Source organism: Myzus persicae, unplaced genomic scaffold (genome assembly GCF_001856785.1).
Source record: "Myzus persicae strain clone G006 unplaced genomic scaffold, MPER_G0061.0, whole genome shotgun sequence".
Lineage (NCBI taxonomy): Eukaryota > Metazoa > Arthropoda > Insecta > Hemiptera > Aphididae > Myzus > Myzus persicae.
The window spans coordinates 30,777-51,082 of record NW_019102171.1 but is presented as its reverse complement, the minus strand read 5'-3'; the positions used below and the strand labels follow the sequence as shown (position 1 = coordinate 51,082).

General features: G+C 39.0%; 1 protein-coding gene across 10 annotated transcripts in view; it reads left to right on the top strand.

Moving 5' to 3' along the window:
• The window catches only part of LOC111031450, a 238,595-nt gene that overhangs the window by 206,905 nt on the left and 11,384 nt on the right, over nt 1–20,306 (top strand). For 9 of the 10 annotated variants that reach the window (XM_022311378.1, XM_022311377.1, XM_022311375.1 and 6 more), the window contains 5 exons: nt 3,642–3,700; nt 15,322–17,003; nt 19,152–19,224; nt 19,311–19,351; nt 20,026–20,208. In XM_022311378.1, coding sequence (XP_022167070.1) covers nt 3,642–3,700; nt 15,322–17,003; nt 19,152–19,224; nt 19,311–19,351; nt 20,026–20,208 — 2,038 coding nt within the window. The remainder of the gene's footprint in view (nt 1–3,641; nt 3,701–15,321; nt 17,004–19,151; nt 19,225–19,310; nt 19,352–20,025; nt 20,209–20,306) is intronic. The other variant, XM_022311380.1, reaches the window with a different exon arrangement.

Sequence of the window (20,306 nt, the reverse complement as noted above, 5' to 3'; positions counted from 1 at the left end):
AATATATATATTATATATACATTATTCCCACATATTTAGTTAAATCATGTAAATCGTCATTAATTACACTATGAAAAACGACTTGAATAAGTAAACATTTGAACTAACAAGTCTCGTAAGACCATGAGATACCCTCAACTAAAATGTATCAGTTTCAAAATTTTCAAAAGATTTTTTGCTGCAAGTTATATCAGTTATTTTCGATTTGGTTCTAATGCCCGACCTACATAATACCATCAAATATCTCATACGTTGTGCTGTACGACATACGTTATGTATACCGATCGCTGTATATTTAATTAATACTCTTTGGAAGGAAAATGTTTATCGCGGGCGTGGAGACTGACGGTGAATGCCATACATACACTGTGGAACTCGTATTTTCTCGGCTACTCAGGCATATTATATAGGAAGTCTCGAGATGGATGAGAAATGACACGCGGACAGCGGAAGAAGCGGCAGCGGCGAGGCGGTTTACACGGTCGGTTGACGGTGTAACCGCGGCACGGGCCGGAAAACAGTTGGTCATTAAAGACGGGACGCCCTGCAAAGACGTATCGGTCCCATTAGATCGTCCCGTCGGGGGCGAGGGGGAAGTTTTGGAAAGCGGAATTCACTTAGGCGGCGCGGCGGTGTCGGTCGGGGAAAATGATGTATCGGTGACGGTGGACTGCGGCTCAGTGGTGGCGGACGCCGTGCAGTTGGGTCACGTGGAAAATCGTCGATTCTTCATGCCAGCCGACCATCCATCAATTTCCAAAAACACGCCACCCCTTCCCCCGACACTACCACTCAGTGAATTCGTTGTGTCCCTAGTTACCAGACTTCGGATTTCGATACGGGCAGAAAAAAATCATATACAGATGTCGATTAGGTACCGCATGTGATACCGTTGTGTAAATAGCACATTATTATGTACCTACGTAACAAAATAGTGTGTTGTAGTACACAACCCAGAACTTCATTTTTGTATATTGTATACTAGTTGTTCCTGTACGGCGCGGCGTCGCTCGTGACATATTGAATAATGGCAGTGGGTTTACCTTGTATTGAACTCCGTTAAATGTAAACTGTGCATAATTTTGGTGGTTCTGACCAAATGTAAAATAGGGGTCTAAAATGATATACAATAATTTTTATGGTAATAACTATTTTATTTTCTGTAACCAACCTTTCGTGAGCTAAGAAATCCTTACGCGTGAGTCTTTCCTTAAATTTTTTTAAAAAAATTGGCTTCGATGTGCGCAATGCACATATTCGAGTATAGACCCGAATATAGGATACCAATATATACCAAATTTCAGAACCATTCTTACGGTAAACTTGGCTATGATTTGTATTCTCACACACACACGTTGTTTTTTATTAATATAGATGTTTAAATGCTGATTTTACTGAACACTGAGTATATGTATGCAATAACATGTATACCCTTTCAGGCGTGCCATATATATGTATTATACTGCAGAGTCGTCCAAATGCCACGAAATCCCTTTGGGGACGATTGCACCACGCAATACCTATTAAAATATTATGATGCCTTGCGCACATTACAACTATAATATAATATTATTATGTAAAAACATGACAATAATACATCGCAGCGATGACGCGCATACCCCCTAGCAGGGCGGTTCGATTCACGTCAAGTCTCCACAACAAGAATAGTGTATAACTATAGGAAACACGCTCACGTCACCGAAGACACGATTTTCCAATTATTATTATTATTATTATTATTAACGTCATTGTTGCTATTTTTATGTACGTGTCCGATTTTACGGGGCGGCCCGTATAAAAATCGTCCGGAAAGTCCGAAACGTCCTGCAGATGGAGTTTTAAAGACCCTCGCGGTGTACCGCCCCCGCTGGACAGTCGTAAAGATCGGTTAATGCGGCGACGCGCTCGGGGGGGGGGGGGCATAGGTAAGGTATACATATAATGCGCGGCAGAAAGAAGTCCGGCCGCATCGCGTACACTCGCCGACACGTTTTAAAGTGCTGTTTACCGGCGGACAATGGCCGTGTATATAAGGTCTCGGGCTCCGGGTCCCGCCGGGATCGTTAGACCGGGCCACAGATTATTTGTTTTTCTACCTCCACGTCCGCCGAATATACGCCCACATAATCAAGTTAACATCCCGTTATGTATAGGACCCCGCGTGTGTGCCGAGCGTAGTATCTTCTCGTTTACCGCCGCCTCCTCTCCGCGCGTTCCCTCGCACATGGTGAAATTTACAATCGGCCACCCCATCTTACGTACGTCCTATTATTATTTCTTGCTGTTTCACGGCAAATACGCGAGCCTTATTTCCGGTCGTCGTCGTCGTCGTCGCCGTGTGTCTCGACAACGAGGAATTACGAAAAAAACTTTCTATCGTGCCGCAGTGTGCACGCGCCTATACCGCAGTCGTAGATTAGATAAAGAAAAGAAAATACGTAGTGAATCCTATATAATATATATATATCTATATCTCTTATGGTGTATTTTTACTCCGCAAAAAAACATTTTTGAACAAAAAAAAAAAAGACTGACTATTGTAACCTAACCTATATATACGCGTCACGTGTGCCCTGTGTGTGTGTGTGTGTGTGTGTGTGTGTGGCATTCGAGATTGTAAAGTTTTAAGTTTTACCACGTCGTATCCGGTACAAGGGGAAAACGACATCCTTCAGTCGCCAACACAACGGCACATCATTTTTAACCCGAATTAAAAAAAAAAAAAATGTGAAAAGTTAGTCACGTCCGGATTTTGAATCGTACAAGCTTTGTCTCCTTTCTGTTGTTCCCCCCGTGTACGGACTGACTGACATTCCGCAGTTTTATTTTTAATCTCACTATAATTTTTAAAATCACCATCTGTGTACACGAGAGCAAACATCACGAAAACGATCCCTTTATAATTTTATTTTTTTTTTTTAATGCTTGTCATACGGTGAACAATATGCTGGTTTTGTCTGACCGTACAAAAGTGCGAATTGTCAAATGTGTTTTTTCCCCTACTTCTGATATTCCTCTGCACGGGCAACGCATGTTGTTATATCATATGAAATTCCGAAACTTAGAGACACTGACAAGTTTTCAAATTTATATACAAGCTTAAATGAACAATCAGTAATTTTGTTTGCCGAGAACGAAAAAATTTAGTCTGTTCATTATGTAACAGCAAGAAGTATACAAGTACGATTGTTAACGACCATAGAAACAAACGAAAATGTTGCATATAATGTTAAAAATCGAATAATATAGGTTAAAAGTCACGTCACGGCCGTCCCGAATAATTGTCTCAGTTCATTTGAAAATATATGCAATCGCCAATCAAGTATATATAATACGAAACATTCGTGGGATTCGCTTAGTTGGTTCAAACTGTTCATATTTAACGAAAACTAATAGTATATATACGATCATGAGATCGCGGTTGGAAATTGTTTTCTGTCATTCACGTTTAGACGGAAGAGTTAGTAACCATTCACTGTTTGACGGACGGAATGGCCCCTCGCTCTATACATATAATATAGTTTACTAAAATATCATCAATCACCCCGGACGTTCAACCAGATCTTGATTACAAATTTAAAACTTAAAAGTCATTAACCGTTTTGGTAAAAATATTTACAGTTTTTCATTTTTTTTTTCAGGAAGAAAAACTCCCATCCAATGGCGTGGGGTATGCGGCCCATCAGGTCGATGGACAAATGTAAGTGTAGTATTTTTTACATTGTTTTTTTTTTTTAAGCGCATTTTTGTTTCATACTTTCAAGGGGAAAATTATTGGGAAAATTCGTCGTGAGATTTACGGTCTCTTTTTAAGCCTCTGGTACTTTTTCGCTCGTATTTTTATTTCATTTTTTCGCCTTACAGACCCGGTCCTGGAGGTTAACATCGATTTTTTTTAATCATAATTCTACACGGGAGCCGATTAAGCACACGTGTTGCCCAGTGCAATAGGGTGGGTGGTAAATGACAGGCCTTGGGGCTCCTTGGAGACACATAAGACACCGGGATAAAGGGAACTTAAAAAAAAAACGAGACAACCGGTGGGGGACATTAATAAACTTTACGGCACTTTTAGACTCAGTCCCGAGCTTTATTACCACAAGTAAAAAAAAAAAAACAACATCCACAACAATCTTTTTTATTTGTTCCCGTCTGTAATTTTTTACTTGTAGTTCTTTGTTTAATCTTTTTTTCCAAATAATTGTATTATCTATTTAGGTTATAGCCCTATATGTGGACATGTCATACCTAATATATTAATAATTATATAGGTATAGTAGATTAAATGTGGGTGTGCATTGGGTCGTCGCCATCATTATTGTATAGGTACGTGTATGTTTAATGTCATCATTACTGTATCGAATATTATTCGGATAATTGCAAACAAAGCACGTGCATAACTGTTTTCGGTAGTTATTTGGCCGCCGTTCTGTTTTCGTTTCTGAAATAAAAAAATATAACCCCTCCGGAGAGGGTAAGAGAGTATAAACTCTAATGCTGTCGAGATGATAAGGAAAACACGAGGGACAGCCGGCCGGCCCTAAACAAATTTATGGCCTTCTGGACCGTTGGAATTATTTCGTCTGGAGGGAAGAATCTTGTATTACATTATTATTATTGCGTTCTGCTGCCTTGTCCGTAAATCTGACCGCAAAACGCATTTCCACAGCTGTAACCACAATAATCATCTCATCTCGGGTGGGCTTTTCCCCCTTTCTATCTATTATTATTTTTTTTTTTTACTCGGTATAAAAAAAATATAAATAAACGGAGAACGTACAATTATGGAGCTGATAACGTCAGAAAGCTGGGAAATACATCAAAAACCCTATAAATCCGTTACGTCCGTATTTATATCGAGTATCTTTTATTTTCACATCGGCAATAAATTGGAAAACTGACTGCGTCACTGTACATTTGTTGTAAAGTTTTTAATACACTTCTCGTAGTATTTTAGTTATACGTCTCCGAACACTAACACACTAAGTTAATAATACTAAATAGCGTAATATACAATATACATACTAACACCACCGGAACCTTATTTCGTTTTAAATTATTTTATATACTATATATATTATATAGAATAATGAACGAAATTCATTTTATTTCTCCTCTCACCCTTTATCGACTGTAACAACGCTCATAATGTAGATCCAAATGCTTTCAACGAGAATTGAGTAAATATAATAAATTTATGTTTTGATGGTTTTATCATAAGATATTTGAATAACTAACCGTACTATATTTTGACAGTATATTATGTATATGCGGATTAAAATGTAATAATATACTTAGCGTTTTACTCACTCAACATGTAAATTAAAATTAGTATAGGAATCTCTTTATATATATTATTATATAAATTATATTGCGTGAAACTTGTACGCAGTGTTCAAGAGCTATGTAATAGAACTTAGATCATAAACTTAGACACGCCAACAGAAATTCTAATTCATAACCCTCTTCTCATTTACAATTCAATTACTTGGGTACATAAGTAAAACACATATTATAAACGCGTAATATAATAGTAATAATAATAATGCAATAATGGTAATTTGTACAAACGTATAATAGATAATAGTTTTTAATGTTTTTAAATAATAATATACTATATTTCTCGTAGTGTCAATTTCGAACACAAATATGCGAGTATTAATGTAATATTATATTTTGTTTTGCATTTTGAGGTGAAATCGGATCAACATTGATAAAATATAATATACTCAGGGGTTGTGTTCAGAATTGTATTGTAAATAATATGTCCCACTAGTGACGCGTCCGGTATTAATGGAGGTGTTGTGTCAATGTAGAGAGGTCAACAGGACAACAAAAAAAATGTCATTATGCCACGGTTTTTTTTTTACAATGCACACATACACCATTCATATTATTCTCAGACCGTGAAGTATTCATTACGCTCAGGCATCCTTTTACATTTTTCATTATTGTGTTGCGATTATTTTTTTTTTTTAATGAAAAACAACGTCCGTCGACCCGTCTTGCCAAATTATTATATTAAAAAATAATCATAAAAAAATCGCAAAATTAGGGGTTGTGACTTGGCGCCCCGTGTTTTCAACCATCATCCCTCACGTCCCCAAAGTTATTTATATTTTTCGACGGACAAACGGGCGCCACGAGGAAGAAAAAGGATTGGACGCAAAGGGGTGTGCAGGGACGAAAAAAATAACGTTATAGGGACGAAGAGAGAGGTGTGAGTGAGTTTGGGGGAGGAGAAAAAAATAAAAAATACAGCGACAACAACGACGACGACGACGACCGCAGAGGCTAAAAATTAATGCGTTAATTACTGTTCGAAAACAAAATTGGAATACCGTGTTGGGAGTGTGTCGGGACCAATTCCCTTGTAGGAAACGCACAGGTTTCCAGTGATAGGGTTAGCGAAATAGACTGTAGCAGGACAACGTATGTATAATATATTATACGTGCGTATATGTATATACGATAAATGATTTTGGATATATTATTTCGTTCTCATAAATTACCGTTTTTTCCGCATCGGCCGTATTGTTATTAATGGATTGCACTCCAACGAGAGTTTCGAAATGCAGAGAGAATTTTTTCGTTTAATTTATATTAGTTAAACTTTCAGAACTGCAGCTGTGAAAAATACCACCTATCTGTACAGTACATACAGATTACGAATTTGTACGCAAATAAATCGATGGTTTTGTACTGGTTTCGTCTTCGGGACAGTTTACAGGCCACGGCATGAAGTGTTCTAAAAATGATTTTATTCAAAGCGAGATTTCTAGTTATTTTTTCTTATAGTACCTAACGAAATAATGCCGACCACCCTCTGTCTTTTTATGTTTCCTGTATTATTTTATTTAAATTATAATTTTTCTTTTCCTCTCATCAAAGTGGCTATTTCAGAAACGGCTATCTCAGTGAGTGTTAAAAAAATGAGTTTCATTACCTGCGTATGATTGCAACGTGAGGGTGGGTTGCCAGTGTCTGAATTTTTAGGGTGAAGAATAAGGTATATTCGGATGGAGAGAAAGTGAGATAGTCGGATAAAGAGTATGAAAGAGAGAACCATCTGTTTCCCTCAGGTTCTTCGTCGCAATAACAATAAAAAAAATAAAATGAAGAAAAAACGAATAATATTCATCCAGAGGTAAAAACCGGCACGGGCGGCCCTTTGCGTTTCGGATTAAGAACGAAAATTAAAAGTTTAATTCAGCTTTATAGAAAGAAATGTAATGAAAAGGCAAGCTAAAACTGCGGGGGAATGAAAAGCTATTTTTACAGGGGTAGTACGTGAATTGGCGAGCTTGTATCGTTATTCGACCAACTAATCTAGTAGTACTTCAAACGAATTCCTCTTTTTTTTTTTACCAAACAAGTTTTTTTTTATGACTTTGACAAACAATCTACCTGCTGCTACCTTTTATTATTACTATTTAAAACGGCGCGTTTTTGTAAAAATAAAATATTTATATTAAAAAAAGCCAGTTTTGGTGTGCATACTCGCGTGTTGTGTCAAATGAATTTTGAACATAACAAATTGCTTTGTACGGTATTTGTTTTAATTTTTTTTCTTTATGATATTTTACATCATATTATTTTTTTAAATAATATTCATGTCATAGTAAAATCGTAATTAAATTAAACAAAAAACAAACCCCAAAATGATAATATATTATTCTCGCTTTATTGCGCTCGACGCACTCGCAGCTACTAAAACGGAATTCGTCGGTTTACGAGATATTAAAAACAGAATTGTTGATGTGCGCGTTTGTAGTTTTTACCATCGTGATATGCGGTGCATCGCTGACGTATTATTTCGAATTATAATAGTGACACAAAATAGGTGCGACTGCATCTGGGGCCTCCTGCAAGAGAAAATCCAACATAATCGCGGTCTGCCAACCAATCGCTTATCTAAATATTTTCAAATATTTTACCGTACTGACGTAAAGCTGATGCGTACCTACAAAATTATATCTTATCATACCTATTGTAGATATTCTCTGGTACATAGAACAGTAACCCGCTGCGACAGTGGTATACGGTCGCAGCGATAAGTACCGGAAATTTATCTTTTTTCCTATATAGAGGTCTTAAAGACACTCGATAACCGAGACGCAGTTTTAGTCTCGACTCGAGTCTTACTCGTCGCCATGCCCCGTGACCTATACCGCGTTCTACAGATATAATATTATTATGTAAGCCACTATACCGTCGCCGTCGTCCGGTCTGTAGGAGATACGCGCACTATTATCCGGGGAGGCCATCGGCTGCGCTGTCCAGACAAACTTCGGACCGGAAAGTTTATCGGTCCCTCCACCTCCTGCCGCGTGAACATCGCAACACGCTGTCCACGTCGTGCGCTTTATACATACGCAGTTGTAATAATAATAATATGTGCTCTATCGTATAACCATTCCGAGTGGTAGCGGTGGATCCGATCGGATCGGATCGGATCGAAAACTCAAGTGAACCCGGTGGAGAGGAGGAAAACGCGTGGGACAAAACTAATAAAGCTCTATACCGCTATACCTCTCCCCCTCTCACCCACCCATTTATGTATATATATACACGAGTTTGTCCAATCGACCCCAACGCCACCACGATACAATCGCGAGCACATAAATCCTTCATACACCTGAAGCAAAATAACTTTATGTGACCCCATACGCACGACAGGCTGTGCGACTCACGCGATGTGTATACTGTACGTACGTATACGGTCGCGGGTGGATGTTAAGTCGCGCGCTGTTGTCGTGTAGGGGGGGGGGTGGTAAAGAGAGAGAGCCAGAGGAGCAGTCTGCGTGTCCAAATCCCAAATCGAGATTAAACCGTCGTCGTCGGCGCGTTTTCTTTGTGTGTGTATATATATACGCATACATATTATATATTGCCGAGCGGCCACGAAGAGGTTTATAAATCAAGACACCATATCGGGCTGCAGTATTGGGGTGAAACGCCACCGCCACCCCTGCGTTAAAGGGCCTACGGTGGTGGTGGTGGAAACGACGCGCGAGTTCTTTCCACCACCGACGACGACGGCGTGGCGCAGCAGTGGCCACCACCTCGGTGGTCGTAAATCAGAGACCCGAACACTGTTGGGGACTATATACGCTTATATAAGACGCCGCCGGTAGATTAAGCTCGAACCTTCCTCCCTGCAGAACGATTTTTATTCAAAGACTTTTTATTCAAAATAGAAGAAAAAACCATCAGATTCGGACGATTTCTATACTCCGACGCCGACGCCGCCGACGGACTGCTAACGAATAAAAACGGTCTTCCATTCTTATATTATACATTTTTTTTTTCTCCCGACAAACAGTTGATTGCATTTCTGGTTACCATACCATTACGGCGGTGGTGGCGGCAATGGCCGCTCGTCCGATTTTTATCAAACCAATTTAAACGCGTCCATATTATTGAGTCTTTATAGTTTCTGATTTATTCTGATTTATATGAACACCAAACTACGTTTGATTTACGCGAATAATTAAAATGGCAAAAATCGGGAAACGCATTATTCGTGGTGAATAATAATCATTTCGAATAAAAAAAACCACGGATCATTAATTATCGTTAATGATGGTTTTATTTTTATTTCTGCTATAACTTAATCGCACCAATACGCGAATACGCGGTCTTGCCTGCAGTGTTATCGTAAGTATAAATAATTTCCATTACATCACATGAATGTTGAAAAAGAATCGTTCGATTTTTTTATTACTTTATTACTATCATTATTCGAACTGTTTATCTCCCCAAACCGTTAAATTCTATAAAAAAATATTATTCCGGTACACAAGAGGGCACGTCGACTACCGTAAAAACGACTGAAAACGACAATAATAGTAATAATAACAATAACAGTAATAATATTATTATTTGAGCTTTGCTGTATATATAGTCGGCACTGTTCAACAACGGGGGGTTAACGTACTTAACAACCCTACGGGTGACCACGGCCTGTTTTTATCTCCACTGATATATAATAACGACGTTACAATGATGATATCGGGCAGCACATTTTCGGGCGGTCGAATCTCTACCCCTTCCCCCCAACCCCATACCTAACTATCAAAGCTGAAATCCAAGAGAGGTTCGTGCAGACGGTTAGCGCCGGCTATCGTGCGCCCGGCGGGTCCGAGCACGTCCCGACTTGTTGCACAATCGTCACGTTTTTATGTATTAAAGAATAAAAAAAAAAGGTCATAGAAAACAACCAGCTAATTCCCACCCGACTAAAGGATGCAGTGATATTTATTGTACTGAGTAAATTTGTATCGGAAGAGGGTTAGAATCTCGGTATAACTATTTTCATTGATTTCGGTAGATACAAAAGTACAGTCAACATGTTCGCATATTTTAGTTTAACTGTGTTTTAGTATATATATTATACTGGTCGATATCTGTTAATATCGTCATTCGGTTTCCATACGGCTAAGTTCGCCTCGTCTGCTGGAAATATTTTTGGGACTGTGTTCGATATTTAAGAATGTATATAGTATATGATACAGCACTACTGATTTTTAGCACCTATTTATTGTTATTAAAATCTTTCCGATGATACGTCCTGCTTGTTGTATATTGAGATGATGAAGTCCGGTTAGGTATCTATGCTTAAACTGTAGTGCCGTAGTCCGACGTGTGTTTTGGGTGTTGAAAGGGGTGTTGCGGAGGCTCGGGGCTTCAGATTTCCCAAAAATAATAGGATCATATTATAAGGTTATATTTCATATTTGATATTATTAAATATAAAATTAAAACACCCCCAAGAAAAATCCTGGTTACACTTCTGCTTGAGAGTTTTCGAGACAAGCTTTGCTCAAGTGCGAACAATATTTTGAATCACCCACCAAACCCGTCCCCCGTCGAAACGCCGACACCGCCGACAGCTAGTGCACATATTATAATAATAGGACCCCGCTTTACGCAATAACTCATTCATGCTCGGCGATATTTTTGCGAGTTCAATTCGTCGTAGAACGTAATAATTATATAATAATATACTTGACGTTGGTCGTTTAGGGGTTGGGGGTAGGTCGTATGCACGTCGTGTTTGCCGGTTGTACGATTTTTGTTTTTTCACCGCGGAGGTAGGTATGAGCGATAAGTCGCTGTCGTGACTTTGGAATTAAAACGTCATGACGGTAATAGGTTAATAATAGGATACGAAATGCCGTTCCGGGTGGGTATCGGGTGGGCGGGAGGACCGTTTCGAATGATCATTGCCGCCGCCGCCGTCTGTTAATGTAGTGTTGACATGCACTCGGCGGCAGGCGCTGCACCACACCTGTATATATGTCTAAAGGTAATCGTCGTGTCGCGCAGCAAACCGTACCGGCGGCGGCGTGTTTACTAGCGTGACACTACGTCGTCGGTGAGGTATCTGTGTACAATTTATGGGTAGGTACCTAGAGGTATATACGTGTATGAATGTTGTGTGTGCATTTAAATATTATTATTATATATTATTGCTCTATGATGCAATAATATACGTGTATATATATATGTGTGTGTGTACTATAGGACTGTGCGGCGATAACAATAAAAAAATATTGAACCGTTTTTCTTGCCTATTTAAATGACGACAAAAAAAGACATTACGTAACGAAAATTACCGGTTGAAGTGAATTATAGACGACGACAGAAAAAGACCCATCGTCGAAACGCAAGTCTTCACCGACATTTCGAAAGCTCTCCCGTTTCGAGTGCACCTCGCAGCCGGTAGGTAGTAATTACGCCGCGGCCGCCTATAAAACGTAATAATAATGTTTGATATTATAATTGATCGTTTACCTAATCGCACGTCATTTCCTTTGAAATGTAAACCAGCAGCGTTAGTATAGTATTATCGTATACATTCTGGAGGTATAAATAAAAAGAACTACCCCCATAATCCCGACTTCTTTAGCTATTTTTGTACACGAAACAAAATATTACAAATATTATCGTGAAACCGAAAAATATAAATACAATGCATGTGAACTGTAGTTTGTCCACAGAGTTGGAAAAAATACTATATAAACCATTATTTTTTAAAAAGACTTAAATGACCTACGAAGCTCCACTCCGCTTATTTAAACTTTAAATACTCAAAATACTTATAACTAGTTATAACTAATAAGTAATTGACAACTAGTTTGAAATTTGATTTTTATTCATCAAAATTCTCAAAAAAATATTCTACTTCATAATAAGAAAATATATATATATATTGTCCTTCAAAAAATTTTCATATACTTAAAAGTTCATAAGAAGAAAAATTCTAATAATGTTAATATACTTTTTGAAATTGAGAAATTTAGATTAAAAAGATCACTGTGCATAAATAGACAAAATGTCAGCAAAAGTAAAAAATATCTTAAGATGTTTATAATTTTAATATTTTAAACTTTTGAACTTTTTTAAGAGGAGTATATTGTGGAAAATCTGAAAATAAGTCAATATAATAGATTTGTATTTATTTTATCGTTCCATAAATATTATTACTTATATTTTCTATATTCAAAATTAACAACGAGTAATAAAAAATATGTCATCATATTCTTGTATAATATCATATTACCAATCTCAAGAAAGTTTTTTGATTTCGCTAATAATATGCACTTTATAATATATATTATGTATACTTTATACCTCTATATATATATAAATTATAGGTAGGTATTTATATAAATGAGACGTATATAATCAAACATAAATGAATACATTAATTTTACAAATTTATTTTACAATCTAGCGCTTCGAGGGAGTTTGGAAGAAGTCGATTGTTGTTATTTAATTTTTTTTTCATTTAACTGAAATTAATAATATATCGTGATGTAGGGGAGGGGTGTTGGGATGTCTAGAGATTTGAAAAACTTTTTGCCTGCGATGGGGTCCGCGCTCGTGATGCGACGGCCATAAAAAATTCATTTTTTTTTTCGTTCGACGTGATACCATGTTATATTATTATTATGCGGTCCAGGAAAAACATCGCACGTGGTTATGTCACGCGGAGCGAGGGCCGACCGACGAGGGACTTGCTCTTTCCGCAGCGAAAGCACGACTGACTATAAGCCCGCTGCTTTCGTTTCCCCTCCCGATGAGCGCTATGCGGCAGAACGCGTTTTTCGTGTATAATACGGTATTATATTATTATATACGTCCCTGGCCCACAATAATCGTAATAATAACGACGGTGATGGTGGAAACATACACACCAGACCTGTAGCAAGACCGATTTGTCAGCATTATCGAAACGACTCAGGGACCGCGTATATAATAATATTATATAATATCGTGTGATACACGGTTGTATAAGTTTATCGTTATCGTGTACGAATAATTATTACTATTCGCGTCCGGAACCCTGCTCCATCGAAACATTATCCAAACGTATTTATTTTAATGAATACGTACAATCATAATACGATATGATGGTACCTTTAAATTGTAAAGAATTATGCCTTATAAACAACGTCAAAACCCAAAAACGTTTAGACCATCGTAATTAATAATAACGAGTATAAATTAAGTATTTATTATAATATAAGATTAGCAGGCAATGCGTTTGCAATAAAGTGACTGCAATATTATATGCATCAGTTTTTCGGTACACTTACATATACGTGGATATTAAGTGTATTATTTTTAATACCCTACAGAAAAGTGCGGAATAATTTGACCATAAATATTATTGTTGTGTTTTGAGTCAACTATCATTTGTCTTACTGTATTAATCAAAATACAATTTTCATTGCGGTCTTTATGACGATTTTTATAACAATCGTTGATCGAATAGCTAGTTCGTGTAATTGTATTGTATTTTTATTGCAAATCGCATATCTTTTTTTCAGACGATCCGTCTACTACTTTACTTTTATGGTTTTTCGGTCATGATTCTTGTGACATATATATATATTTATTCTATATCAATATTCATCTTATTATTGTTAAGTGTTTATAAATTATAAATATTTGGATATAATTTATTACAATCAAAGTGGATTGAAAACATGTAATAATTTATGTTCTTTGCAATTATAATATAGTATACACTTATCGACTTTCGTCTTACGAACATTTTAAATACGTACTCGTTTATGGCATACGTCATGTATGTATGTATGTATGTATGTATGTATGTATGTAGTATTTATAGAAGTAATTTATATTATTTATATATTATAGGGATTCAATCATTATAGGCATCTACATATCATAATAACACTCTTGCTTATTGTTATTGCCGGTTAGGCGCCTATTATTTGATTTCTGCACATAATATCTCACAAACAACCCTTTTTACCCACTGTCTGATAATAATATCGTATCTTACTATACATATATAAAAGTAGATACACTATTTCTTATTGCTACACCCTCCTGCACTTACCACCCCGCAATCGCCACCGTTAGGCTTTCTGAACGTATCACCGCGATATTATTAAGTAGCTATATATACACATTTTTCCTCTTTCTTATTAATTTAAAAGTCGGCAAGCGATTTTTAATTAAAAAAATACTTAACGAGCCGAGAAAAACGGATCTTTGGCAAATTAAACAACCGATTGACGGCGGGCGAGAAGTAGGGGTGGAGAAGTGAGCGTTATTGGTATTTTTTCCTTCCCTCGTAACATAATTATTGAAAAAAAAAAAAAAAAGTAACTGATCGAGATCGTGAACAGCAGTCAATTAAAATTGGAGATGGGTAATAAATAATAATGATAACATTAATTAAAAAAATACACGCAACGTCGTTTCGTTATTGGAAAATGCGTAAATATTAAATTGATTGTTTTGAACCAACGTAACGGGAATTACAAACGTAAACATTATTTCGTGCCCATGTTTGCGATCTTACATGATTATAATTCGCTGGCGTTTTACATTTTACCAGTTAGCAAAAACAAAATATATTGTAATGCGTGTATTTTCTTTTGGACGCACCTACATTGGGGAATATTCATCGAAATCTCGATGAATTTCTTAATATAATATAACATATTTTTTATTTCACGACGTGAAATATATTTTTTGTCTGGAAAAGACAATAGTTCACATTTATTATCAACTATCGTAGTACTGAGTGAATTTTATAGTTTTCTCTATTATATGCTCCATGTTAATAACTCCTTTACCACTTATCGGAAATACAACTTTAAATACCAAAACACCCGTACTACTGCCATTGGTTGACGGTATTAAACCGGTACGTACCTATACCGAAAAACACAGCCCCGGTTGAAACGCGCTGGAGTGAAAATAAAATATCATAATTATTTTGCTACTATTAGAAAAAAATTGTTATTAATTTATTATGTTCGTCGTACACAGGTCGACGTCGAAACGCAAGTCATCGGGTGACGGGACGGTGGCCTGCAACAAGGCCCAGTCCATCGTGGACGAGACGTTTGCGCACAAGAAAAGAAGACGGGCACTAAAACAGATGCAAGAGGTAGCCGCAGACAAGGACAACAACAAAGGCTCGTCCGAACAACAACAGCAGCAGCAGCAAGACAACAACAACGGAGGCGGCGGCGCGGCTGCCACGCAAAAGACAATGGTGCTGCCGAAGAAACGGCCGCTGGCCGGTCAGCCGACCAGTGGGGCAACCACAGCAGCCGGACAACAGACAGCTGCGGCCACGCCGAAAAAACAGGCTAAAGCCAGCGGCGACGAGGCGGTGGATGACGAGACCCTGATACGCGAAACGGAAGCAGCGCTGAAAAGCCTGTCAGGTGGGTGGCCGGGCGCTCGACACTCGTTCTACCGGACGGGACATGACGACGACCGGTATGAGTCACCGGCGTTCGTCAATCTGTTTGACGAGAAGAAAATTGGCAGTGCTAGCGGCGCACACCCGCCGCCTCCACCGCCACCGACGGCCATCAGAGTGGACGAGAACAAAAACAACACGGGTGATTCAAAAACGGCACAGCAACAACAACAACGCCGCGACCTTGACCATATTTTGCTCAACAAGATTGATCAAAACAACAAAGAGTGCGATCAGAACAAGAAACCGGACAAATACGCGCCGTCCAAGTACGAGCCGGACTTTAACGAGCTAGTGGACGATTCATCGGATGAGCTCGAGATCGACATGTCGGCCGACGGCGGTGGGGGCGGAAGCGGCTGCAGTGGCGGCGATGACAAGGGCGACGGCGGTGGTGGTGGCGATGACGAAGACGACAACGAAGATGACGATGACGACGAGAGCGGCGGCTGTGGCCGTGGCCGCAGTAGAAGTCACGCCGGCAGCGGTGACCGGCTTCGGCGCAAGATGGACGTGGACCGCCGAAACAACAACAGCCACGTGCGTCCCGACGAGATGATGACTTCCCTGAAGTCAGAGTCCGAATCGTCGTCGTACGACGCATACCTGATGGACAAGACAGCGTTCTCGGCATTCCGGCCTGTGGCCAGCGGTGGCGTCGGTGAGCCCAAAGACCCAACCCGCCTGGACCTGCCCACAGCTGTCGGGGCGGCCATGTCTCCGCTGGGACCGTACCCGCCAGCCGGCGCCACTTTCGTGGTCGGTTACACCGGACCCGGTGGCGGGCTCGTCTCCAACGGCGTCAGCGTCTCGGCTGCGGGTGGGGGTGGTCACGGTTCAACGGTCAAACATATGTTGGCCGGTGGAAACGCAGTGGTCGGTGGTGGCGGCGTCACCGGCGTCGGTCCAGTGACCCCGGTCAAGCCGGTTTGCGTGAAACTGGAAGACGACGGGTGCAGTGGTGGCGCGGGCGACTGCAAGGCGGACGGGGCCGCCATCAAGATGGACTCGCCCAGCCCGCTGTCCAAGCAGTACACCATACTACAGCCGGCCGGCGCCGATTCCAGGGCGGCCACGGCGCTGCAGGACGTGGCCAGGGAAGGCGTGCTCGGTGCTTCAGTGGTGAGCGCGGCCGGAGGCGGCGGTCTGTCGCCGAGAATGACGTCCGGCGGCACTACCAAACTCCTCCTCGACCCCGTGGACGGTGGACTGATGCTACCCGGATGCATGAATAACAAAGGTAACCAACTGTGTACGGTAATACTTACTTGTACGGTTTACAGGCTCGTCATCATTAGTGGCTGATACGGCGACGACGCGGCGCGCGTTATTATCGTTTCGATCCTTAGCGTACGCCCCCGCGCGAATCCTGTCGCAATTTAACACTAATTAACATTCAAGGAGGATAGCGCGCAGTCGGTCGGCGTTGTTGACAATAATGTCGTCGGCGTACCGTACAGCAGCGCGTATAATAATGGTCGCGGTGGGTCGGGGTCACCGCGTGTTGGGTGGCCGGGGGTGGGTTTAAGAGGACATCTCCACGCCGATCACGTGCTGACTTAACCCCAAACGCGGCGAACGGGTACGAGTTGTTAACACTCCTCTCACCCCCTCCCACCCGTGTACACCCATCACCATCACCACCGTCTGAGCACTATTTTATTATAAATACCCCCACACCCACACCGCCGTACCCACAACAGACCCACAGCCGTACATATTATAGAGCTGCAGCCTAATACTGTACGCACGCGACGCTCGCCAGTTTCCGTTTCATCGACTTCCTCTGTCGTCGTCGCCGTCATTCTTTCTCTTATATAATGTACTCTTTCTCTCTCCTATACTCGTACACAATTCTCTTCCTCTCCGTCCGCTTCCTCTCAGGATTTATCGCGTGTACGTATATTTATAATAACGCGTGCACGCCACTCGTTCGGCATAATATATATATATATATATATATATATAATATATATATTGTATATGTGTGTGTGTAATAATATATGTTATTGTCTCACCCGACAAACTTTGAGATAAGTTATACATGCGCGCCCGGCGACAATTCCGCCCGACCGCCGTCACGATATTTTGATTTTTAAACCGTTCTTGAATATTGTATTACGTATTACGCTTTGATATTAGCCACTAAACAATGTCCATGTTTCACTGAGTTTATACGCATCCATATTAAATTAATGAAGTTTGTTATGTTTGTAAAATTAGACAAAAGTGACTCGAGTGGTTGATAAAATATAATATCTAAAAATGTCCACTTGTATACTTTATAATAAATACACCATCCAATTTTCATTGCGGTAAGATTACAAGTTCTTGATCACCTGATATGAATAATGAGCTTTAAATATTATAGTCTAACTCTGTAATGATTCGTTAAGTATTTGTATACTTTTTATATTTGATGGGTACATATTTTTCACATGTCAATGGTTAATTTCATAGAGACTTAAAAATTATTATCAAACATTCAAACCCAGATATCTAACTCGTTTATGATATTTAATGTCAATAAATTTAGGTATATATAGACTTGATTTATTGATTTAACACCGATATTATTTTATCTTGGATACTTTTATAACCATTTATATTAATCTGAAATATAATTTGATATTGATTGCGACAATTATCGTAGGTTAACTCTAATAATTGTAAACCTGATGAAAAATCAATCAATTAAGTTACATTTTAAACTAGAAAACATTTTACAAAAATAAATTCAAACGTTTACTCGACCACTTATCAATAATTTGATTGGATGTTTGAATGTTTGGATGTGTATCACGAGGATGATAAATAACGGTTTAACGAAACATAAAATCTAGTCGTAAACTTACTGTATCAGTCCGTTATAAATTGCATTTAAATTTACCGTAATCCATTTAGATATCAGATCAATATAATAATTATATAATTTATTTACTAAATCTTATTTCCATCCTCGATATTATTGCTTATCTATCCATGAAGTTTTCTCCTTTTATCGCCACTTGGAATATGGCCATCGATGTGTATATTTTTTAATTATAATTTTTTTTAGACGGCGACAGAGCGTTAAAACGATGCATTTTTAATTAAAAACAAGGGAATTATAAATAATATCTCGTAAAACAAAATAAAATAAAAACAAACCAAACACCCTTGCCGGGAGCAGCTCCCGGAATCAATGTTTCTTATCTACCCATTCAGCACAGTCGGCGCCTTTTGTGATCGCCAACGCCGAAAAAAAATCCCATCTCTTATTCTTTTGTTTCAGACGAGAAACAAAAGACGAGAGCTCCCCTAACAAAATAATAAATATTATAAGCTTAAAGGAAATGCATTCGGAACGAATTACTACAAACTAGTAACTTAATATTTTGCTTTTCAGATGGAACTAAATGTCCAACTCCCGGATGCACCGGTCAAGGACACATCACTGGACTGTACTCACACCACAGAAGGTAATTTATTGTTCTTAATCTACGATTTCGGGTTTATATCAATATACAGTAGGTCATTGTATGTATTTTTCTCCTCGTACATGCAGCATGTCGGGATGTCCCCGCAAGGACAAGGTGACGCCAGAAAGTGAGTATCGCAAAACCTAACATAATATACTTAAGTCATCATTTTTTTTTTCTATCGACAATATAATAATTATTATTTGAAAGCGCATTGTATATGCAACGAACAAAACCAATCCGTCGACACATCGGATTTTTGCTGGGGGTAGAGAGCTGATAAATTGCACCACTACAACTACCCTCTCGTTGTCCAACGTCAACGCATATATTATCCGTCACGGGCAACAATATACACATATATATTATATAGTTATTACATAGATTTTACTGCAAATAGCTGCTACACCGATAAAAACACAAACAGCATCGTACTTGTTATAAATATTATTATTGAGATTTGTTTCTTTTTCTTTTGTAACCTATACATACTTATTGCCTGTATTGATGATTATTGTAATATTATGACAATAATGTAATGTATATTTTTCTATATCATATGCAACAATTGCATGATATCCACCCCGGCGACTTCACATTACTCTCTCTACCCCTATTCTTGATCCTTTTCCACCGAATTAATTTTTTTTTTGATAATTTACTTACTATAACTACCTGTAACTATGACCATTTAAGAAAAAAACTTTTTGCTGTTTGTTCGTGTGTATTTAATGTTGCATGTTGCGAAATCTATACCAATGTAATAAATAAATATATATGTGTATATATTGTCTTGACCAGTTCTGGCCTTGCACGAAACGATCCTAAAGTGTCCTACTCCCGGATGTAATGGCCGGGGACACGTGAGCTCGAACCGAAACACGCATAGGAGCCTGTCGGGCTGTCCAATAGCGGCGGCCAACAAACAGGCGTTGCGAGAACGGCAGAAAAAACTGTCACAACAACACATCGCCTCGTTTACAGGTACTCCCATTGACCTATAAAAAAATGGACTGATAGCAGTGACAAGGAGAGAAAAAAATAGGTCCTAGGGCCAACATTGATAGAGAAATATAGCATAC